Source organism: Euprymna scolopes, chromosome 46 (genome assembly GCF_053919585.1).
Source record: "Euprymna scolopes isolate OS-2025 chromosome 46, ASM5391958v1, whole genome shotgun sequence".
NCBI classification, from domain to species: domain Eukaryota; kingdom Metazoa; phylum Mollusca; class Cephalopoda; order Sepiida; family Sepiolidae; genus Euprymna; species Euprymna scolopes.
Window position 1 is genome coordinate 12,541,307 of NC_136527.1, and position 25,291 is coordinate 12,566,597.

General features: G+C 33.5%; 1 protein-coding gene across 2 annotated transcripts in view; it reads left to right on the top strand.

Moving 5' to 3' along the window:
• The window catches only part of LOC145271211 (ubiquitin carboxyl-terminal hydrolase 48-like), a 203,116-nt gene that overhangs the window by 56,580 nt on the left and 121,245 nt on the right, over positions 1-25,291 (top strand). For both annotated transcript variants that reach the window (XM_080126775.1, XM_080126774.1), the window contains exons 7-11: positions 9,147-9,204; positions 11,889-12,013; positions 13,091-13,199; positions 15,945-16,078; positions 20,521-20,603. In XM_080126775.1, coding sequence (XP_079982901.1) covers positions 9,147-9,204; positions 11,889-12,013; positions 13,091-13,199; positions 15,945-16,078; positions 20,521-20,603 — 509 coding nt within the window. The remainder of the gene's footprint in view (positions 1-9,146; positions 9,205-11,888; positions 12,014-13,090; positions 13,200-15,944; positions 16,079-20,520; positions 20,604-25,291) is intronic.

Here is a 25,291-nt window from a genome sequence, read left to right on the forward strand (position 1 = left end):
CACTGCCTATTTACTGTAGCCATATACACACACAACAAGTGTACTAACCTTCAAGAAGTTTAACTGTAAAGATAACAAACATCTCGCTAATTACCAATTCATAGTTCCCTGCTAGACATGCCCCCAAATATAAAACTAAAACTACTTGATCAATATAAGTGATTTTTGGAATATGATATTTTCATTTCATCACAGGTGCATACATCATACAGATTTTTCTTTAATTTTGTTTTTTAATAATGTGGGAGAAGCAGCTTGACCAGAACCAAATGTTTCATTTTCTGTATAAGTTTAAAAATTAAAAACTGAAACGACTTTATGCTTCTGAATTAGTTTAATTATATATATATCTATCTCTCTCTCTCTCTCTCTCTCTATATATATATATATATATATCTATATATATATATATATAGATATATATATATATATATAGAGAGAGAGAGAAAATAAAATGGAACAAACCGTATTATGTGTTCATCAACGTTTCATCTATATTTCGAGACTTCCTCTGGATGAATGAGATTAAGAAACAAAAAATACTAGTACATAATATTTGAAAATGTTTCACATGCACAGTGTGACGCAGTTCTATTTCAGAGAAACGGAAAAAGATGTTGGAAATTCAAAAAGGAGGGGGGGGAGGGCTGGCGCTGTTAAAGAGAAGGAAATTTTAGTGACGTCATATAGTCGTTAATGTAATTTTGAAACTATGAAACGCAGTTACAGATTATTGTATTATTGGTGTGTGTAGGTAAAAGAAGATGACTGTTTATGAGGGAAAGGTCTGGTGTGTATGATTTTTTTTTCAAAATGTTTGTGAGGTATTTGAATTCTTCGTCCAGATATTCAGGACTGCAAATTCTGAAAGCGCGTAAGAAGAATCCAATTATCATCCCTGTTTTTATTTTATTATTATGGTGTGAATAGAAATGTATGTAATCGTTTTTGTGTGTAGTTTTGCAGTGAACTTTGAAGGATAGTATATATAGTTGATGTTAAAAAAAAAAATGACGTTTCCGAATTTTTGAGGTGAGGATTGGTTATTTGTATTATTTGGATTCATCGGACTACTGTTCTCATCTTGAGTGTAATGTTCATGTTCCGGTCAATGTAACCTCCGACCTTCTTGGTGTATCGTGTCGAACTTGGGGATTTGGACAGAATTTCAAATGGAAATTGTTGCCCAACACATATGCTGGGCGACAATCAATTACTAAGTAGACCTAGTATAGAATTTAAAATGATATGAGAACCGTTAATTATAAATAATAGATAATGTTCCGTCTGCCTGCTTCCCACCTGACTACAACTTGGATGTGTTCAAGTCCAACGTTAACAAATTCCTAATGAACCGCCCCCTTAAGTAAACACTTCATCAAATCTCCACACTAACGTAATGTACTTGCAATAACCCTTATCCCCGAGTGGCTTCTGGGCCTTGATAAGTGGTGACCACTGTGTAAAAAAAAAAAAAAAAAAATTTGCTATATAGAAGGTCGGAGGTTGCATTTATTTACTTTGAAGCTTTTCGGTGGGTGTAGTTATTGATTATTAATGTTATACAGCACAATCACGTTGACACGCCGGTTCTCCCCAGATCACTGAAGTTAAGCAACGTTGAGCCTGGCCATTACCAGATGGGTGACCATTTGGGAAGGCGGCGCTGTATGTAGCTCGAGGTAAAATACCAGGTTGAGAAACTGGCACGGTCTACCCTTCTCTCGAGGGTAGATTTACAACCTGGCAACAAACAGTGAATTCCATAGGAGTAAGAACTTCTTCCAGTGTAAAAAATTTGATATATAGGGTACTGAGATTTGGGAAAATCTTTGGGATCGGTTTTCGGCCAGAAATTTGGCCGTTAAGGGGTCAAAGTTCAACAATTTGACCTTTGAGAACTCTACCAAATATATATATATTCTAGTATTACAGAAAAGATAAACAATCCAAATGAAAGAATGACAACCATCGAAATTAAGTTTATATATAGATATGAAAATCTTTGCCGCTGTAATTACTTCAGACATTGCAGTAGAGTGGAAAATATCTCCCTGTATACTACCTTTATTTTAATCATAAAAATAAGCTTGTATATCTATTCACTTTAATTTAACCATATGGACATATATTTTATAAATAAATAATTTGCAAACAAGAAACAAATGACCAGATAAAAAAAAGCGAGGAATAAAATAAATAAATACCCCCTGAACACCATCTCAAGCGCTACCGATTAATACTAAATGAAGAGACACAATATATCACCAACTGGATAAAAGTGAGTGCACTTTGCATACGTAATAATTAAACACCCGAAAAGGATTAACTAAAAAAATCTAAAGGTCTACCATGCTTGGAATTGGAATGTTGATATATACCTATGAGAAGTATTATTGTAAAATATAAAGCAACCAACCACATAATTGATCCCAAACGATAACTAAGTACTCTAATTAGAGGGCTTTTGGAATGGGATACTTCATGAATATAGACAAATATATGCTATTATGTCCCTGTTTGGATGGATATGGCCTGGAAAACCTATCTCTGCAATGAACCAGATAAATCAGTGGCATCCCCCCTCTAAAAAAAAATGTGATAATTGAAAATTTGTCTGGCTGGGGGAAAAAAAAAAAAAAAAATTTGTAAACAAGAAACAAATGACCGGATAAAAAAAGCGAGGAATAAAATAAATAGAGATTATCATAAAATAGATGGATAATAAAGTCGCTACAAGAAAAGAAAAAACAACCATAAAAACCAAAAATAGGGAAGTTACAGCGATGAGGATATAATATTACTTCAGATCAAAGTGAAAACTTAAGCCAATAAACAACCGCCAACTTAAAATAATAAATAGTGGATCCTTCTGCCGCTCCAGAAGATATGAATATAGACAAATATATGCTATTATGTCCCTGTTTGGATGGATATGGCCTGGAAAACCTATCTCTGTAACGAACCAGATAAATCAGTGGCATCCCCCCTCTAAAGAAAAATGTGATAATTGAAAATTTAGCTGGCTGGGGGGAAAAAATGAAAAAAAAAACAAATGGAAAAGATGGCAGCCATCTTGGTTGGAAATCAAAAGTTGTAAATTGGGCTTAATATTTGAGATGAAATAAAAAACAAAAACATTTAAAACTACATAAAAAACACCAAAGAAAGAAAAAAAAACTAGAGCGTTTGTGAATGGGATATTTGGAATGGAATATATGCTATTATGTACCTGCTTGCATGGATATGGCCTGGAAAACCTATCTCTGTAACGAACCATATAAATCAGTGGCATCCTCCCTCCAAAAAACAATGTGATAATTGAAAATTAGTCTGGCTGGGGGGAGGGGAGGGGAGACCAAAAAAAAAAAACAAAAAAAAAATGGAAAAGATGGCAGCCATCTTGGTTGGAAATCAAAAGTTGTAAACGAGGCTAAATATTTTTTTTTTTTTTAAAATTCAATTTTCACCCCAAACAAGGCACAGTGCCACTTTGAAGCAAGGGGCTACTATTAGGGACTTAATTTGCGGGGTCATTATGAAGGGAGATGAGTAGAAAGATGTTTGTTAACATTACACTTGAACTTCTGCATATCATTGCAGTTGGGAAAGCAGAATCCCGGAAGGGAGTTCCAAAGGCCCGCAGTTCTGGGGAAGAAACTATTGGAGTAAAAGGCTTTCTTGCACCTAGGGATCTCTACTGTAAAGGGATGAGACTTAGTAGCTTGTCGGGTTTGTCGGGGGTAGTTACGTCGGGGAGGTACAAGTGTTTGCAGTTCGTCAGAGCATTCACCATTAAAGTATTTGTAGAACAGGCAGAGGGATGCAACATCTCGTTGATGGGACAGAGGCTGAAGCCTAGATGACAGTTTAGGATCTATCAGGTTGGCGACTCTCTTTTAAACCCTGTCCAGGAGCGAGAGACAAGCAGCAGATGCACCAGCCCAGATGTGACAACAGTACTCCATACATGGGCGAATGGTTGCCTTATAGATATTTGAGATGAAATAAAAAACATTTAAAACTACTTAAAAAACACCAAAAAAAAAAAAAGAAGAAAACTAGAAGGTTTTGGGAATGGGATACTTCATGAATATAGACAAATATATCCTATTATGTACCTGTTTGCATGGATATGGCCTGGAAAACCTATAAAATATATTCATGCTCTAGTATAGAAGCTAAACAACCTAACTGAAAGAAAGACAACCATCAAAATTAAATCTATATATAAAAGTGAACGTGTCTGTATGTCTGTCTGTGTATATTTCCCTACGCAATAAATTTGTCAATTTTTAGTCTACAAACTCGAAATTTGATATACAGGGTAGTGAGATTTGGGAAAATCGACGTGATCAGTTTTCGGCCAGAAATTTGGCGATTAAGGCGTCAAAGTTCAACGATTTAACCTTTGAGAACTCTGCAAAACTTCTCTGACAATTTTGGGTCTAAACACTTGAAATTTTAGATATAGGTTCCTTGGACATGGATCTAACTTAATAACTTGATTTGAGCCCAAAACAATATATTTTAAGGGGTCATAATAGAGGTCAAAGTTAAAAAAAATTGACTACTTTTTTTTTTTTTTTTGCTCAACATACACCTCCAAATACCGGGGCAACGCTGGGCACCCATGCTAGTTTATATATAAATATGAAAACCTTTGTTGCTGTAATTATTTCAGACAATGCTGTAGATTGGAAAATATAGCTTGCAGTATACCACCTTCATTTAAATCATAACTAGGCTTGTATATTTATTCACTGGTTGTTAATTCAACCATATGGACATATATCTTTTAAATAAACAAATTATTTCAAAACGAGAAACAAAGAAAGGGATAAAAAAGTGAGGAATAAAATAAAATTTAACAATAAAATAGATGGATAAAGTAGTTGTCACCAAAAAAGAAAAAAACAACCATAAAAACCAAAGATAGGGAAGTTAACAGCGATGAAGGCATAATGTTACCTCAGATCAAAGCGAAAACTTATGCCAATAAACAACTGCCAAGTTAAACTTCATTTCAGTATTCTATATACCTATGAGAAGTATTATTGTAAAATATAAAGCAGTTGGGGGGGGGAATCAAAACAACCCTGTTTTGCAAGCCAGTTTTCACTTGTTTTATACTGAAAAGCGAAAGAAAAACGTGACGGTCGAAATATCTGGAAAAAATAGCCCGTGAAAGTCGGGCAAATTAAATACACACATGACCCCGTTCTTAAGTCGTAGATATTATCATTTAGACGTGATATAAAAAGTTTTAAGAAGAAGCAAGCCGAGCGAGAAGGCCGACGAAAAAAGCCTTCTGCAGACATACATAAAAAGCGAACATACATACATGCACACATTTTCGCTTTTATATATATAGATAGACTTGCCTGGATGCCTGACATTGCCCAGATGTTTGGAGGTGAGTGTTGAGCTAAAAAAAAAAGTGGTAGTAGGCAGGTAGGCTTGAACCCGTAACGCGAAGGCGGAAAAAAAAGTGAAAGAAAATCTAATGTCTTACTGCTACTCCATGATGCGACCGGAAGTGTAAAGCATTCAAATTTAATGTAGTCAATCAAAAATAAAAGATGGCGTGACGTTTAATAATCGACAAAAAAATTGGTTCTTGTCCAGAATCCCCCTTCATTAAAAAAAAATAAATAAATAAAATAAAAAGTTGTACGATGTGAAGTTCTTGAATTTTTACTTTTGCTTTGAACAGGCCTTATTTCTATTATTACCTTGAAAAAAATCCTTGGAAGTATGCAGAGTTTCTTAAAAATGTCTTCAAAGGCCTTGAAAATTGTACTTGTTTATGTCCAGTAAAGATTTGTTTTCAAATATTAAAAATAAAATCGAAATAAATACTATTAAATTATTTTTTAAGTATTAATACAAATACCATTTCAATATTTTTTAAATATCTATATATATAAAAGTGAAAATGTGTGTGTGTATGTATGTTCGCTTTTTGTGTATGTCCGAGAAAGGCTTTTTTCCCGAGAAGTGATCGGTCGACTCACTTCTTCTTAAAACTTTTTATATCACGCCTAAATGATAATATCTACAAGTTAACAATGGGGGTCGCCTATCTATCTAATTTGCCCGATTTTCAAAACATAAATATTCAACATTTTTCGATCGCCGCATGTGCATTAAGCTTTTTCGTATAAAAAAAAAAGAAGCGAACAGACTTGCGGTAAATAAAACACTGTCCCGCACTCAAAGTTGACGTTATTAAGTCGTCAAAAACGGGCACCTGCCATTAAACGTCACATGTTTTTTGTTCACACTTTATTATTTTCCAACTGCGCGTCAAGGCTTGGTTTTTTTTTTTTTTTTTTTTTTTTTTTTTTAAACAAACACCCGGCCAACGATTTTTGTTTTCAAAAGCACACACACCTCACCCGGGCAATGAACTAAGTATAAAGTAATGTAAAATTTCCTTTTCTTATTGAATAAGTTTTAAACAAAACCTTTTCTTAAATCACATAAATAGGTTAGCCGATATTTTTGTAAATAAACTAAGCAAAGTCCAGATTTTTTTTTTTTTATATATAGGCGTCACCACTTATCAAGGCCGATTTGCCACTCAAGGATAAGAGTTAAAGAGTGTAGAGTAGTCAAAAGGACAATGTAGTAATCAATAGTAATGGAAGTTCGGTAAATTTGTTAACTTAAGTGGAACAGCTCATCAGAAACTTGTTCACATTGGACTTGAAGACAACCATATTATAGTCAGCTGGAAAGCAGGAAAACGGAAGACAATTCCACAGGCGTGCAGTTCTAAGAAAGAAGCTTTTATCATGGAATCTATGTTTAGGTTTAGGCACAGATAAAGAGTGGGGAAAATTATTGATAATGTTTTCAGCTAGTAAGTTTGGCGAGGGGGGGACCATAGATTGAAGCTCAGTCGAACACTTTTCATGAAAATACGAAACTAACATAGAATCGCAACAATGTAATTTAGTTGATAAGTCTGGATTAAAAAATAATTCAAATTTAATAAAGAAATAAAGAAATTTAATTTAAAAAATCAATGAATAGTATTAATAAAACATTAAATGGCCATAGGTAATTAGTGGTTACATTGTATAATATTTTGTTTGAAATTATTTTTTATGGAGATACGAAAATAGGTAAATATATAAATCTTTAAAAAATACTTTGCAAAGATGCGATATAGGTAAAATATTTTTGCTTGTTTTCTTTTCCTTATAAGGGAAATGGTTTCCATAATGTTTTATTGTTAAAGTGTTTTTTATTCAATAAGTCTGAAGAAAGGTCGTTCTTGTGAAAATTTTCAAACGACATAATGTTTGAATTTGTCCGAATAGTCTTGAAACAATTGTAACTAATGATGCAGGTAGATAGCAAAGTAGCTTTTATTGCTTATGGTAACATTTATTTGTTGTATATTTGATTTTTTTTTTTTTTTTTTTTTTTTTTACCACTTTTGTGAATCGCGGTGGATTGGAAATCAAACCCCAAATTTTGTTTTGAAAATTTGAATTTTGTCTGGAAAAAAATGTTGAAAAATCCTTGCATTGAAAATCTGTACGAAAGCTTGAATGTATGATATCCATGATGGAATGAAAATATATTCCAAAATTATGTAAATTGATGAAGTTTTTTAATTTTAAGTGATTAACAAGAATTTGTAGGCATCTATAAATATAAAAGTGAAAATGTATGTATGTATGTATGTTTGTATATGTGCTTGTGTTTCCGTGGGGTTTCAACAAAAACGGTCTTCTTGTGACGACGACCGGTTCTACGCATGTGCCAGATGACGTCATGACCTGATTTACTTTAAATAGTTGAAAAACTGAACAAATTTCATGTACGTCGCGTTTGGTCAGTTGATTAGCGCGTTGGTTCATTATCTAAATGTTTTGGGTTCGAATCGTGGTGTGAGATGTCTTTTTTATTTTTTTTTTATTTTTCTAAATTTAAATATTGAATCAGTGTTATTTAAGTAATTTTTCACGTAACGTTCGTTTTTCTGTTTTTTTTTTTTTACTTTGCTTATCCACCACCGACCACACACCCAAAAACACCCGGGTACCCACCGATTTTTTAAATTTTAATATCGAAACAGGCTTATTTAAGCCATTTTTCACGTGTTCGTTTTTCAGTTTTCTTTTTTTTGTTTGCCTTACGTTAGTTGTTTTTTTTTTTTTCGATGTTTTGATTACCCCACCCCCCCGCCCGCTTAAGTTTTAACGTTTTCTTTTTTTACTTCGCTTATAACAAACAAACCTGGTCATTGACGTTGTCGTTGTCGTAACGCTCGACAACTTCTGTGCGCACACCTGTCAATTTGGTTCTTACTTAAATAAATTCAAACATCTTTCAGTAACTCATTCTGGCTGGCCGATTTTATTTTCAAACTTCGCCTCAGGGCTTCGAGTTCAATCCTACCAACTTTTACCCCCCCCCCCCCACCCGGTTTCTCTTTTATTTAACAGCACACACACCTCCAAATGCCGGATACCCCCGCTAGTCTATAATATAAATCTCACCTGTCTGTTTAAATGTATGTATGTATGTCTAAAACTTTCGACAGAGGCGACCGATTTTCACAAGATCGGTATCGCTTTGAAGCTTGACCCTTTGGATGACAAATATCGAAAAATTAGCTAAAATATTAATTCCTTCACCCTCAACAGGTCACTTTTCTACAAGGAAGGGTCGCTTTTTTCGCCGATGTTTTCGAAAGTAATCCCCTTTTTTCGATTGTAATTTAAACCTTTACCACTTCTGGTTTGACGATGGACGCAACAGTAAAGACGTCACTTTTTTTTTTTTTTTTCTGCTCAACGCACACCTCTAAACACCTGGGCAACGCCAGGCACCCAGGCTAGTTACAACATAGTTTGAATTGAGTTATCTCCCTTTGTTTTCTTTTGGATTTTTTTTTTTTTTTCAAAATAACGGTTACTCATAAAATTTGATTTTCTTATTTAAAAATTGAATTACTTGATCAATTTATGTGATTTTTAGAATATGACAGTTTTGTTTCATTGTGAATACTTAATTTAGATATGTTTTTTTTTTTAATAATGGGAAGAGATCTGAAGAAGACTGAAAACCTAAATTTTATTTTTTTTATTTTTTAAACAAAAAAAATCTATTTTCTTTATATTTAGGTATATCGACCCAAGCAACCTTATAAAGCATCTTGGACTGAATACTGCTCAGCAACAAGTAAGTTTTATATTTTACTAGCAGGGTGACTCGACGTTGCCCGGGATTGAATGATTATCAATGAATATTTCACATTCCTATATTTTTATTGTCATCGAAATCCGTGAAATCGCCTGGGAGGAATCTTCACATGCCTCCATGTAGTAACTTAGTCCAAAATATGTCAATCTTAATTGCACTGTAGAGAACCTACGGTTTCTTTTATAAAATTATTTTATATAAACTTCTTTCCAGTTAAAAAAAAAAACAATTAAACTTACGTGCAGAATTTGAACCTAGAGACCACGTCATGCAAAAAAAAAAAAAAAAAGCTATCAATTTACCCACAGTAGAATTTTCACGGCCCGTTGTTCTATTGTTGTTGCTAAGCGATGACATAGAAAAAATAGCTTTACCAATGATAGATAAATTTAAAAAATGATTTTGATTATCGGGGGTATTCTGAGACAAAACTTAACTAAGATCACTTCCAGACTTATACACTAAAGTTCTGTAAATTTTAAAGAAAATCTGTTCAGCTGTTTCGGAGTCTATAAGGAATGAATTCACACACAGAGACAAAGTTGTATTCATATAATTGTAGAGATTCTTTTTATGTTTGGTGTTTTTTTTTTTTTTTACAAAAGTCACCTGCATATTTGTGCGCTTTCCAAAACATTATTCATGACAGATTGCAGAATCTATAGATTGCGATTTCACTTCCTTATTTTGTCCCGCAAGCTGACAGACCTCGAAACCTCAAACCGTAAACCCTGCAAGAATTGAAAGAAAATATCATGAACGAAATAAGGTAGTTAAATCGCAATCCAGAAATTCTGCAATCTGTCATGAATAATGTTTTGGAAAGAGCACTAATATTCGAAGCTGAAAATGGGCAACATTTAAAGCACTATTTTTCATTAATAAAGATTGTCTGAATTTTGTAGTGTTTCTTAAAAAATTTCTCAATGTCTTAGTCAGATTGTGTTAAAGTTACAGAAAGATATCATGAAAAATAAAGAATCTATTTAAGTTGAAAACTCTTTAAGTGACTTTTTGGACAGCCTATATATATACAGGGTGTCCATAAATCCGTGTGCACTTTAAAAAATTTATAACTTCATTTGTATTTGCAATAGAAATAATCTGTAAAATGGATTTGAAAGAAGTAAATCTATATTTTTGAAGCTTTTATTGAAATTTTATTTAACTTTCCACATGCCATCCATCATTAGCAATACAAAGGGTAATACGATTTTGTAGTTCACGAAAAACATTTGCCAAATGATTTATAGTAATGCCTGAAATCACATTAGTTATTCTAGCTTTCAAATCTTCCAATGAACTAGGTTTGGTTGCATACACAATTGTTTTCACATGTTCCAATGAAAAAGATCTAATGGAGTCAAATCTGGTGAACGTGGAGGCCAATGAAATGGTCCACCCCTTCCGATCCATCTGTTAGGAAATTCCTGATTTAGAAACTGTCTAACACGCCGAGCAAAGTGACAAGGAGCTCCATCTTGTTGAAACACTGTATCATCTTTCAAGTTTAATTGTTCAAGTTGCGGAATAAAGTAATTCTGCAACATATCTAAGTAGCTGTCATTGTTAATAAGACGATCTTCAAAAAAAATATGGCCCTGTGATTTGATTTATTCCCAACTGTCTATATTTGCTAAATATTTGGGCAACATTCAAAAGACATTATTTTTCATGAATAAAGATTATTTGAATTTTGCATTTTTTTAAAAGAATTTCCCAATGTCTTCATTAGATTGTGTTAAAATTACAGAAAGATATCAAAAATAAAGAATCTATTTAAGTTCAAAATCTTTTAGTGACTTTTTGGACACCCTGTATTAAATATTTGTTCAGTATCGTACTCATTAATTTTCCTGAGAAGACCTTCATGCTAGATCTTGTCAATAACTTTGATATGTCAAGCGCTACCGTCATAGTTTCACTTGCCTTATCTACCACATGGTATATGCGTTTAGAGATGACTATTAGGATCTCCGCTGTAGAAAAAAATGATTGCATAAACACATGATCTTAGAAAGAAGTTTATTATTTTCGAGCTAGTGAACTATCGATGAGTTAGCGGGTTTAAAAAAAAAAAAGTAAGTATGAGGATCGAACCCGAATCGTTGAGGCAAAGTTGTAAATTAAAGTGGGGGAAAAAAAAAGAAAAGTGCGACGTTAACCATTTCCCCACCACGAGATGCTAACGGAAACATGTTTAAATTTATTTAATTATTTGGATTTAGCAGGTGCCCGTTTTAATGAGTTAATGAGGTCAAGTTTCACTGCGGGATTTCATTTACTGCTGAACGCTTTTTTTTTTGTCCCCCAAGATGTTATAGGAAAAAGACTAACCCACATGCGGTGAGCGACAAATGTTGAATATTTATCTTCCTGAAATCGAGCAAATTAAATAGACAGGCGAGCTTCGTTGTTAACTGTGAGATATTACGATTTATATGTGATATAAAAAGTTTTAAAAAGTTGTGAACCGACCGACCGCTTCTCTGAAAAAAGCCTTTTGTAGACATACAGAAAAAGCGTACACACATACATACACACATACATACATTTTCGCTTTTATATTTATAGAAGATAGATGGTTAAGAAAATAGATATCATAGATTTTTGAATTCCAAATGTTTTTTGATGCATTTTAATTTCCTCGTCTTTGTTTGCAGGATGCCCAGGAGTTTTCCAAACTTTTCCTGTCTCTGTTGGAAGACACGTTAATGCAGTGTGATAACCCAAAGATTAAGAATGTGATCGAAGAACAGTTTTCTGGTGAATATACGTATATTACGTGGTACGTTGGAAAAGTTGAATGTTTGAATTTTTTCTTTATCTTTTATTACTCTCCCCCCTCCGTCACTTCCCCCCGTTCCCATTTTTACTCTCCCGTCTTTTCCTCATCTCTTTCCCTCCGTATATATTTTTGTTCTCATAATTTAATTTTTTGGAGGGGGCGGGTGCATAAGGGGGGGAAAGGAGTAGTATCGACTGCCATAATTAGAATTAAGCCCTCTCCTCTTTAAAAGGAACACTTTGTGCGGGCAGGAGTTTCGCAACCGGAATTGATATTCATGGTTCATATATTTTCAAGTCATGAGTCTCAGTGGATCAGTGCCCATCAAAAAACATTATTGGTCCCCCGACAAAAGGCGGGTGGACCTGTAAATTCACCCTTGTTCATTCGTCTGTCCGCACTTTTCTCAATAATTACGCCTTAGAATTTTTTGAAATTTCGCACAAACATTAAACATGATATGAGTAAAAAAATAATAGAACGGATTTTCTATATAATTTTGTTTACCTATGCTTTGCGATAACTCTTGGGTGTGCCCCAGCGTTTTTTTTTTTTTTAGGGCTAATAAAAACACTCCATTTTTGGGACTATTTTACCATATTTGTCCCAAATTTTCTGTGTATGTCTATTTAGCAGTTTTGCATGGTGCTGAACTCAAATTTGAATATGTTAAGGCCTTGGAGACTTTTTGAGCTAAATGGAGGTGGGAAAGAGGCAAATGATGGACTTAGTCATTTCTTTTTCTTGCATGGTGCAGTACTCCAATTTACATATGTTAAGGCCTAAAACTGCACTGTTTGTTCATTTTCATCAGGATTTGACGTCCCCTGGGGACTTTTGGGGCTAAATGGAGGAGGGGGGGGGGCAAATGCTAAACTTAGTCAATTTGTTTATGCCTCGTTCACTGTACACTCACAGGGACCATGCATGCTTCACTTATTTCTACTTAAGTTTCAATACCAACATAATCTGGAAAAATAACAAATTCTTCAGCATTAAACGAGTTGATATGCTGGTAAAATAAATCCTCTTAACTAAATTTCTTTTTCCCTTAATTCTCGTTTGCTTCTCTTCCAGCTGCAGCCAATGTGGTGGTAAATCTAAGACGCCTTCCAAGTTCTACGAACTTGATCTAAATATCCGCGGAACCAAAACCTTGCATGAAAGTCTCAAAGATTTTTTACACGTAAGTTGAAAGACGTTTCCAATTTTAAATGCTTTCAAATTAGGACCAAATAATCCAAGCGATTTCACTATTTTAAAAAAAAAAAAAATTGGGATCCCACGACAAAGGGGCCCTGTCGGTGGGGCATTAGAATACGCCGACTGTCCCCCCTGCAGAGGGTAAAAGTCCCTCAATGGGGGTCCTAGATATGACCTTAAACTATATCCAGTGGTGAGGCCCCAGCTTGTGGGCTTTGGGTAGTGTGGAGCCACCCTTTAATTACCATTGCTCCCAGGTCCACTCTGACCCAGAGTGGTAGTACCTGTTAGGGTCCCAACTATGGGTTAAATAGAAATCGACGTGAAAGCAACAAATATATTCTATTAAAAAATTTTTCTTCAAAATCTTTGGATTCGGCATTAAATAACCCGAAAAGGGTTGATATGCCGTAAAACAACCAACCAACCAACCCACGACAAAGGAGGGATTGGACCTAGTAATTAATTCCTGTTCGTTTGTCCGCACTTTTCTTAATAACTATGCCTTGGATTTAAAAAAAAATTTGCGCAAACATTAGTCATGGTGAAAGCAAATTATTGTTAAGATATACTAAGTTTTAAATAATTACATATTATTATATGCATATATTTAAAAAAAATTTGTTGTTAGAATATATTAACTTTTACATAATTAATGTCGTCACGTTTGAAAAATTAATTTGGCCTGCCACTATTCATTTTGCTTTTGTTTTTATTTTAAAATTTTATTTTATTATTTAAATGCTGTTTTTTTATTGCATAAGACAACTAAATTATTGCGTAGGGGTTCCATCAATGTTTCCATAGGGTTCCGCTCCAACAGAAAAGGTTGAAAACCTCTGCTCCAGCCTAATAGGTCCTGCACTGTCAACCAGTCTCCAATTGCTGTTCCATCTAAAACTTGTGGAGCTCATTGTTCTTAATATAAATCCGGTATGGGTGACCCCGGAAAAATTCTAGTTGTGTCCCTGGAGACTTTCAGTGCTAAAAACGCCCTTTTTGTGGCTCTTTTTTCATATTTCTCAACAAAAACTTGTTAAGTCTGACTATATAGTAGTTTTTCACGGTGGTCAACTCAAGAACCGTTATCCATTTACACTTTTTATTTATTTATTCAGTGTCTCCAGGGGCCAAAAATGATATTGCATCTTGGGGTTATAGGAAAAGAGAGGGGTAGTAAAAGAGAGAGATGCTTATCTTAGAGAGAGAGGGATGTTGTTGTAAGAGACTTATTAGATGACTTGTTGTATCTTAGAGAGAGTGTTTGAGAGGAATGTTGAAAGACTCAGAGAGAGAGATTGTTCATGTTATGATTCTTATATATTAAATGTTCATTCCTTAGATGTGTTGAAGAAGGAGAAGGGGAAACTCTTTGAGTGTAGGGGGTAGTGTTCAGACAGTCTTAGTGTAGATATGAGATGTGTATGTCACGACATTTTATAACACAGACATATAATAACAATACAATTTACCTTTTTGTAGGAATCACAAACACAAGACGACGTTCTACAAAAATACAGATTAGTTTATTCTTCACACGACCGGCCGTGATTTCCATCATCAAGAATTCAAAGCTTCACATATCACTTTTAAAAATGATCGTCTCGTTTCTAGACGTTCAGACTCTCTGAGTTTCTCCCAGTTTCTGTTTTCTTTTAGCTCTAAAGTTTTTCTCTATCCCTAGAACTTTCTATTTTCCGTGACGTCATACACATGTTAAAACATGTGCCTTCTTTCACGTGTTCTGGACATGCGTGTCCAAAACTTTTCCTTTTTCTACAAAAGGAATTTTAACCTATACTCAGTAACCTATTTTTCCAATATGTTAAAAACATTATCTTATAGCTGCATTCTTTCAATTAAAATTTCATAACAAACTTGATAGTTAACATTCTTTTCTTGAAATATTTTATCTCTATATCTAAACAATCGTTTGTTTTACATTTTTAAATTCTCACACGTAATCTATTTCTAAACCTAAATTACGAGGTTGGTTCGAATTTCGTCTATTGCTATTTCATTTTCATTTTAACTAATCTCTCTATTTTTATACTTACATGAAAAGGGGACAGCCCTTATCATGTAACAATGACACTTTTTGACCCATAGCGTTTGATCCATTCATTAGATTTTCCTGAAACTTGGCCAAAATGTGGAGGCCATTGTTCTTAATATAAATTCAGTATGAGTGACCCTGGCAAAATTCTGGTTTGCATCCCCGGGGACTTTTAGGGCTAAAAAACATGCCTTTTTGGAGTCTTTTTTCATATTACTCAAAAACTTGATATGTATGTCTATATAGTGATTTTCCATGGTGCTGAATTCAAATATAGATGTCTTAAGGCGTGAAACTGTACCATTTCTCCATTTTCACTGGGATTCAGCGTTCCCATGAGCTCAAAAGGGGTCACAAATGTCCCAAAATTGCAAAAAATGACACTTTGCCCCATCTGTTAGATTTTTCTGAAACTTGTAAAAAAAATGTGAAGGCAACATTGGCCCTTCACACTTCTGACATTCATCATTTTTTTTTTGCTATTTTTGTGGCGTCATCTCGCAGCACAAGAAGAGGACCACCACACTTTTTTTTTAAGCTAAGGATGCGACCTCTTACTGGATGCCATATATTCCAACCGAGAGATCTTTTTAAGATTCTAACCATCACGTTGAGTGCAATTATTACAATCTCTTCTGCATCGTTTCCTTTTGTTTTCCTTTTTTCTTGTAGGAAGAGAAACTCGAAGGTGATAACAAATACATGTGTTCACAGTGTAAGACGAAACAAAACGCCATCCGCATCATCCAATTGCAAAAATTACCCCCCGTTCTCAATTTACAGTTATTGAGATTTGTATTTGACAAGTGAGTACGCAATTTCTATTTCTTTTCTGTAAATCTCACTCACTCTCTCAATCTATATATAAAAGTGAAAATGTCTGTGTGTCTGTGTATATTTTCCTACCAAACTACTCTGTCAATTTTCAGTCTACAGACTCGAAATTTGCAATAAGGGGTATTGAGATTTGGGAAAATCTTTTTAATCTGTTCTCGGCCAGAAATTTTGCTGTTAAAAGGTCAAAGTTCAACGATTTGACTTTTGAGAACTCTACCAAACTCCTCTGGCAATTTTGGGTCTAAACACTTGCAATTGTAGATATAGATTATTTGGACAGGGATCTAACTTTATAATTCTATTTGAGCCCAAAACAAATGTTAAGGGGTCGAAATTGGGGTCAAAATTTAAAAAAAAAGTTTATGTCTGCGGTCTCCACCAACTTTTCTCTATGGTAGTTAACGAAGACTATTATATAGAAAGGCATTACCGTACATATTTACACTTTTTAATATATACATAGGCACGTAAAGGTATGAACAGTACATACGGCCTGAGCAAAGCCGGGCGGAACTGCTAGTGTATATATATATATATATATATATATATATATTAAAAAGTTTGAATCCTGTCCAGGTAACCTATACCTAAAATTTGAAGTGTTTAGATTCAAAATTGGCGGACGAGTTTGGTAGAGTCTGCAAAAGTCAACTCTTTCAACTTTGACCTCTTGGCAGCCAAATTTCTGACCGAAAACTGATTAAAAAGATTTTCCCAAATCTCAATATTCCTTATGTCAAATCTCGAGTCTGTAGACTGAAAACTGACAAAGTAGTTTGATAGGGAACTACACACACACACAATTTCACTTTTATAAATATATATATATATAACTATATATATTATATTTTACTATTTCATTTAATCGCATAAATTGATATAAAAAGATAAATTATTTGGTATTTACTTCAACAGTGCTCAATACATAAGTAGAGCTAGGTAGTAAGTTATGAAAATATATATGGCAATTAAGCTACACAGAATATTCCGCATTTCATCCTTGTGAGAATTTGTCCGTTTTATTCAAAGAGTTGTGGTGATCGCGCATTTTTGTGTTTATACAGGGTGACTCAGGGGAAATTTGTTTTTAAGGAAAACAAAACTCTGCGAATATTTCAACAAAAATCTTAAGCAGGTTTAAAGATGACCTTACTCACTCCCTATCCCTTACTCAAGGAGAGCAAGGAGCGTTGTAAAAATATCCGTTTTCCCGTGACTCATCCTGTATAAAAACGTGCGGTCATCACAACTTTTCGAATAAGCCTAATGAATTCTCACAAGGATGAAATGCGAAATATTCTGTGTAGCTTAATTGCCATATTTTCATAACTTTATATATACACTTGTGCCCGATATTATTCATACCCCTCGGATCTTTGAGATTTCTATAAGAATATTGCTCAAACCAGAAGGTAGACAATATTAAAGGGATTTCAAACAATAAATCAAGCATAAGCATTTAATTTAAACTCAACAAATAAATAAATTATGCAAGTTTGAAACATTATACAAAGAAAAACAATAATGGCACTAGTTCAAAATTATTCATACCTCTCTTACTAATAGTCAATAGCATGCCCTTTATTCTTAATAACTGCCTGTAACCGTTTGGGATATTTATCAACAAGGTTTTTACAAGCATCAACACTGATTTTTGACCATTCTTCAATGCAGTAGTTCTCCAAATCCCTCAAATTTCTAGGTTTCCGCTTTTTAACCTCAGTTTTCAATATGTGCCAGAGGTTTTCGATAGGGTTCAGGTCGGGACTCTGGCTAGGCCATTTCAAAACATTAATTTGATTATCCTCAAACCATTTCTTGACTATTTTGGCAGTATGTTTTGGATCATTATCCTGTTGAAGGACCCAGTTTGGTCCTAAATGGAGCTTCTCCGCATCCTGTCTAATGTTTTTCTTGAGTATCTCCAAATATTGCTCCTTCTTCATGGTTCCATCTATCTTGACCAAACTACCTGGACCACTAGCCGAAAAGGAGCCCCAAAACATTAGGCTACCACCACCATGTTTCACCGTGGGTATGGTGTTCTTTGGGTTGTAAGCTTCTCCTTTCTTCCTTCAAACGTAAGAAGCATCCATATGGCCAAACAATTCAATTTTTGTTTCGTCAGTCCACAAAATACTTGAAAAAACGGACTCTGGAGAATTCACATGGGTCCTAGCAAACTTTAGACGTGCTGCAAGGTGTTTTCCGGTGTGCAATGGAGTCCTTCTTGGTCTTCTTCCTTTCAGACCATTTTCATGCAGAGTCCTTTGCAATGTTTGCCTTGATATTTTTATGCCAGAAGACTCCAGATTTTCTAAAATGTCCTTATTAGTGGTGGTTGGATTTGCATTAACACTTCTTACAATATTCCTGGTGGCTCTAGCAGACAGTTTCCTTTTTCTTCCTCTACCAATCAAGTTGTTTGTTGTGTGGTGGCTCTGGAATTTTTTGATGATGCTCTGTACTGTTGCTGTAGGGACCTCAAATTTCTTGAAAATTGACTTGTAACCTAAACCATCCTTATGTGAATTCACAATTTTAGTCCTAAGATCATTACTAAGCTCTTTTTTCTTCCCCATTCTAATAATTTTTATTCTTTTATTGGTTTTCAGTTGATATCATTTTAATTTCTGAAAAATGCAAAAAACGAAATGAAATTAATCAAAGGTTGTATAAAAGCATTCAAAATAAGAATCAAACAGAAAACAAACAGTCAGAAACTCGATTAATACTGAAAAAATAAGGGGGTATGATTATTTTTGAACATTGCAGATTTTATAAATAGCTGTATATTTCTTTTATTACAAGTATCCCGAGATTTTAAAATGACGAAAATGATCAGAAGAGGTTTATTAAGAATATGTATCAATATGGACGTAAACAATAAATTCTTACAAAAGTTACACCTAATAAACTCAATTTTCAAGGGGGGTATGAATAATATCGGGCACAACTGTATATATTATAAAAAAAAAACATAACAATTGTTGGTGCCCCCACTCATTTAAATATATATGTATGCTTATATCAATAATTCCCCCCACTCTTTATCTGTGCCTGAACCTAAACGTAGATTCCATGAACAAAGCTTTTTTATTAGAACTGCACGCCTGTGGAATTGTCTTCCGTTTTCCTGCTTTCCGGCTGACTACAATATGGTTGTCTTCAAGTCTAACGTAAATAAGTTCTTGATGAGCCGTTCCATATAAGTTATCAAATTTACCAAATTTTCATTACTAATGATTATTATATTGTCCAATTTCTACTGTACACTCTTTAACCCTTATCCTTGAGTGGCCTCTTGGCCTTGATAATGTGGTGATACCTATGAAAAAAAAAAAAAGAAAAAGTCCAATGTGAACAAGTTCTAATTGAATCGTCCCCCTAAGTAATCCAAGTTACAAAATTCCCACTGTTTACTATGCTAAAATCACAATGACTAATGTATACCTATTAACCCTTATCCTTGAGTGGCCTCTGGGCCTTGATAAGTGGTGACACCCATGTAAAAAAAAAAAAAAAAATGCTTGTTTGTATATATATATATATATATATATATATATATATACTAGCAGTTTAGCCTGGCTTTGCTCGGACTTTATATACTGTTCATAACTTTATGTGCATATATATATATATATATATATATATATATATATAAAGTTTGACTCATGTCCAGGTAATCTACATCTAAATTTTCACGTGTTTAGCCCCAAAATTGGTGGAGGAGTTTGGTAGAGTTTGCAATGGTCAACTCTTCCAGCTTTGACCTTTTGGCAGCCAAATTTTTGCCCAAACGCTAATTAAAAAGCTTGCTGCATGTCTGAATACACTTTATGTAAAATATCCTTTATGCAAAGGTCAAATCTTTTGAACGTTGACCCCTTGGCAGCTCAAATTTTCGACCCAAACCGATTAAAAAGCTTGCTCTATCTTTGAATACCATTTATGTAAAATTTCAAATGTTTAGATCAGAAATTGGCTGAATAATTTGGTAGAGGTCAATTTTTTTTTAACTTTGATCCCAATTTTAACCCCTTAACATTTATTTTTTTGGGCTCAAATCAAATTAAAAAGTTTGATCCGTGTTGAAGTAACCTATATTTAAAATTTTGAGCGTTCAGACCCAAAATTGGCAGAAGAGTTTGGTTCAGTTTTCAAAGGTCAAATAGTTGAACTTTGACCCCTTGGCAGCCAAATTTTCAGCCAAAAACCGATTAAAAAGTTTGCCCGATGTCGACCGGAACTTTGCACAAATAACAAGTCGGATCAATACAAGTAATAAAAAGAACTAAAATGTTTCCTTCCTTTGCAATCGCAAGACTTGATTTCCCCCCCTCCCCTCTCACGAAATGATGTTATTTATTAATGTTGTATAATTGTGGTGCCATTGTTTCTTATTCCGCAGACAAACAGGGCAGAAGAAGAAACTTAACAGCTTTATCCAATTTCCAGAAGTTCTTGACATGACGGAATATGCCAAAGGGTCAGGTGAGAAGATCGAATCCTTTACGATCGTTTAAAAACTTTGCTGATAAATTCAAATAAATTTTTGGTGCTTGTTTATTATAAGAGCAGAATTCGAACTATTGAATTTCTGCAAAAACTCGTGGCACAGTGGTTAGAGTACTTCGAAAATATTTGTTGCAATATTTTTTATTCATAATGGCGTATGATCCCACACAGTCGGGCGATTCTATTTATAAACGATGCTGCTAGGAACTGACGAATCGAATTAATTCACGTTCTGCTACCAACCAATCAGAAACCAGAATTGCTCCATAAATATTAAACCTTTTCTGTAGCAATTTCGCATGTTTTTTCTGTCTCGACACGGTAAGAATATTTTGCTCTGTGGAACTGTCTACTGCAAACCAGTCACCTCTCAGGACTTGCGTGTAACAACGAACCATCGGAAACTGTTCTGTCTACTGCAAACCAGTCACCTCTCAGGACTTGCGTGGAACAACGAACCATCGGAAACTGTTCTGTCTACTGCAAACCAGTCACCTCTCAGGACTTGTGTGGAACAACGAACCATCGGAAACTGTTCTGTCTACTGCAAACCAGTCACCTCTCAGGACTTGTGGTGGAACAACGAACCATCGGAAACTGTTCTGAAACTAAACATGGCTTAGACTTCTAGAAAATTAATTGTGAAAGCGATATTCTCCTGAAGCTTGAAGGTTCAATCTTCAGTGTGGGCGACCGAAAAATACAATTGCGAATCACTTAGGACCTCTATCCAGTCGTAGCCGACGGAACAAAAGTTAAAGGGTTCACTGAGAAATTCCGTCTAACATTTCCGAGTTCGACAAGGTACAGCTGAAGAAGGCAGGAGGTTACATCGACTGAAACATTGTGAAAATTACACTCAAGTCTAATGAATCCAAATAATTCAATTGAATTTCAAGTATAACCAACGGTATCTACTAAATTGTTACAGTAATAAACATGTCCAACAGCCTGGTCGGAACTATAGCTAACAGCTCTTAAGTAGCCGAGGCACAGATGCTACGCTTTAGCGCTGTGCTACTTGACCACAGGGTCCTGGATATGACCTAAAACTATATCCGATGGAGGCCTCACCTTGCGGGCCTTGGGGAGTGTGGAGCCACCCTTTAATTGCCATTGCTCCCAGGTCCACTCTGACCCGGAGTGGTAGTACCTGTTAGGGTCCCAACTATGGGTTAAATAGAATCTGACGTTAAAAAAAAATATACTCCATTAAGAATCGTTCCTCAAAATAACTAGATTCGGCATTAAATAACCTGAAAAAGGTTGATATGCCGTAAAACAAAAACAACCAACCAACTTGACCACAGAATATTGCGCATGGGCTCATGTTGCAAAGGTTGACGTCGAGCTCAGCACGCCATGCAGGACAATTACCGGCAACCTGAAATCAGCCATGTGGCTCTTCTGATTTTTAATTCCCCCAACTGGGCTCGAGCAGAAGTTGCTAAAACATAGCCCCTATTTTTGTAGGTTGTTCTATGTACAGGATGCTTGGTGTGGCTGTGGTACTGACATGCAGACTATCCCGCACATCCTCACAAACTATCCTTTAAGTGAGGCATGCTCCGATGTGGACCTGTCGACTGATACTACTTAATGGGCTCATGCTGCAAAGGCTTACGTCAGGCTCAACAAGGCATGCAGGACAATTACCGGCAACTTTAAATCGACCATTTTTCTTTTCCGTCAAAAAAAGAAAACTTCTCAGCAGGCTTTGAATTTACCCCCTTTTGGCGATGAAAGGGAGATAATCCTCTGTCAATCTTTGTTAGAGTTGCCTCCCCTTTGTCAACCAAGCGGGCAACACTCAACTGGACCTGGTTGCTAAAACACAAAACAACCTACAAGAATGAGGCTATGTACAGGATGTTCGGTGTCCCTATGGCACTAACGTGCAGATTATCTCATACATCCTCACAAACAATCCTCTAAGTGAGGCATGCTCCGATTTGGACCTGAATGGAATGTTATGATGCTGATAATGTTGTCAAAAAATGATGAAAAACGATCAGGTAGAAGATTAATAATTAATACAATTTTCGAAGACAATTAATGAAAATTGAGTTTTGCTAAATTGGCCTAAGAGTTTCAGAAAATAATTACTTCCTTTGTTGGGATTCGATCTCTCCAGTTTCTTTTTTAATGAAGCTTAAATTTCGCTAATTGTCTTCGAAAAATATTTTCATTAATAATTGATTTTCTACTTCATCGTTTTCCGTAATTTTTGGATATGTTCATTACTGTGACATGACAGTTAAGGAGATGAGATTGGTTTTACTTGAAATTCAATGTTTTGATTTTTGAATTTCTCTCTTATAATGATGAAGCACCAAGTTTTCTTTTCCTTTTTTTTCTCTTGAAGTGACTTTTTTTTTTTTTTTTAAGTGATCACATTTTTTTTAATTGATCAAGATTTTTTCTTTTTAAGTGATCACATTTTTTTCTTTTTAAGTGATCACATTTTTTTTTTAATTGATCAAGATTTTTTCTTTTTAAAGTGATCACATTTTTTTTTAAGTGATCAAGATTTTTTCTTTTTAAGTGATCACATTTTTTTAAGTGATCACATTTTTTTCTTTTTAAGTGATCAATTTTCTTTTTAAGTGATCACGTTTTTTTCTTTTTAAGCGATCACATTTTTTTAATTGATCAAGATTTTTTTCTTTTTAAGTGATCAAGATTTTTTCTTTTTAAGTGATCACATTTTTTTCTTTTCAAGTGACCACATTTTTTTAAGTGATCACATTTTTTTCTTTTTAAGTGATCAAGATTTTTTCTTTTTAAGTGATCAAGATTTTTTCTTTTTAAGTGATCACATTTTTTTTAAGTGATCACATTTTTTTTTAAGTGATCAAGATTTTTTCTTTTTAAGTGATCACATTTTTTTCTTTTTAAGTGATCAATTTTCTTTTTAAGTGATCACGTTTTTTTCTTTTTAAGCGATCACATTTTTTTAATTGATCAAATTTTTTTTCTTTTTAAGTGATCAAGATTTTTTCTTTTTAAGTGATCACATTTTTTTCTTTTCAAGTGACCACATTTTTTTAAGTGATCACATTTTTTTCTTTTTAAGTGATCAAGATTTTTTCTTTTTAAGTGATCAAGATTTTTTCTTTTTAAGTGATCACATTTTTTTTAAGTGATCACATTTTTTTTTAAGTGATCAAGATTTTTTCTTTTTAAGTGATCACATTTTTTTCTTTTTAAGTGATCAATTTTCTTTTTAAGTGATCACGTTTTTTTCTTTTTAAGCGATCACATTTTTTTAATTGATCAAATTTTTTTTCTTTTTAAGTGATCAAGATTTTTTCTTTTTAAGTGATCACATTTTTTTCTTTTCAAGTGACCACATTTTTTTAAGTGATCACATTTTTTTCTTTTTAAGTGATCAAGATTTTTTCTTTTTAAGTGATCAAGATTTTTTCTTTTTAAGTGATCACATTTTTTTCTTTTTAAGTGATCACATTTTTTTCTTTTTAAGTGATCACATTTTTTTCTTTTTAAGTGATCAATTTTCTTTTTAAGTGATCACATTTTTTTTTAATTGATCAAGATTTTTTCTTTTTAAAGTGATCACATTTTTTTTTAAGTGATCAAGATTTTTTCTTTTTAAGTGATCACATTTTTTTAAGTGATCACATTTTTTTCTTTTTAAGTGATCAATTTTCTTTTTAAGTGATCACGTTTTTTTCTTTTTAAGCGATCACATTTTTTTAATTGATCAAATTTTTTTTCTTTTTAAGTGATCAAGATTTTTTCTTTTTAAGTGATCACATTTTTTTCTTTTCAAGTGACCACATTTTTTTAAGTGATCACATTTTTTTCTTTTTAAGTGATCAAGATTTTTTCTTTTTAAGTGATCAAGATTTTTTCTTTTTAAGTGATCACATTTTTTTCTTTTTAAGTGATCACATTTTTTTCTTTTTAAGTGATCACATTTTTTTCTTTTTAAGTGATCAATTTTCTTTTTAAGTGATCACATTTTTTTTTAATTGATCAAGATTTTTTCTTTTTAAAGTGATCACATTTTTTTTTAAGTGATCAAGATTTTTTCTTTTTAAGTGATCACATTTTTTTAAGTGATCACATTTTTTTCTTTTTAAGTGATCAATTTTCTTTTTAAGTGATCACGTTTTTTTCTTTTTAAGCGATCACATTTTTTTAATTGATCAAATTTTTTTTCTTTTTAAGTGATCAAGATTTTTTCTTTTTAAGTGATCACATTTTTTTCTTTTCAAGTGACCACATTTTTTTAAGTGATCACATTTTTTTCTTTTTAAGTGATCAAGATTTTTTCTTTTTAAGTGATCAAGATTTTTTCTTTTTAAGTGATCACATTTTTTTCTTTTTAAGTGATCACATTTTTTTCTTTTTAAGTGATCACATTTTTTTCTTTTTAAGTGATCAATTTTCTTTTTAAGTGATCACATTTTTTTTTAATTGATCAAGATTTTTTCTTTTTAAGTGATCACATTTTTTTCTTAAGTGATCACATTTTTTTAAGTGATCACATTTTTTTCTTTTTAAGTGATCACATTTTTTTCTTTTTAAGTGATCACATTTTTTTCTTTTCAAGTGACCACATTTTTTTAAGTGATCACATTTTTTTCTTTTTAAGTGATCAAGATTTTTTCTTTTTAAGTGATCAAGATTTTTTCTTT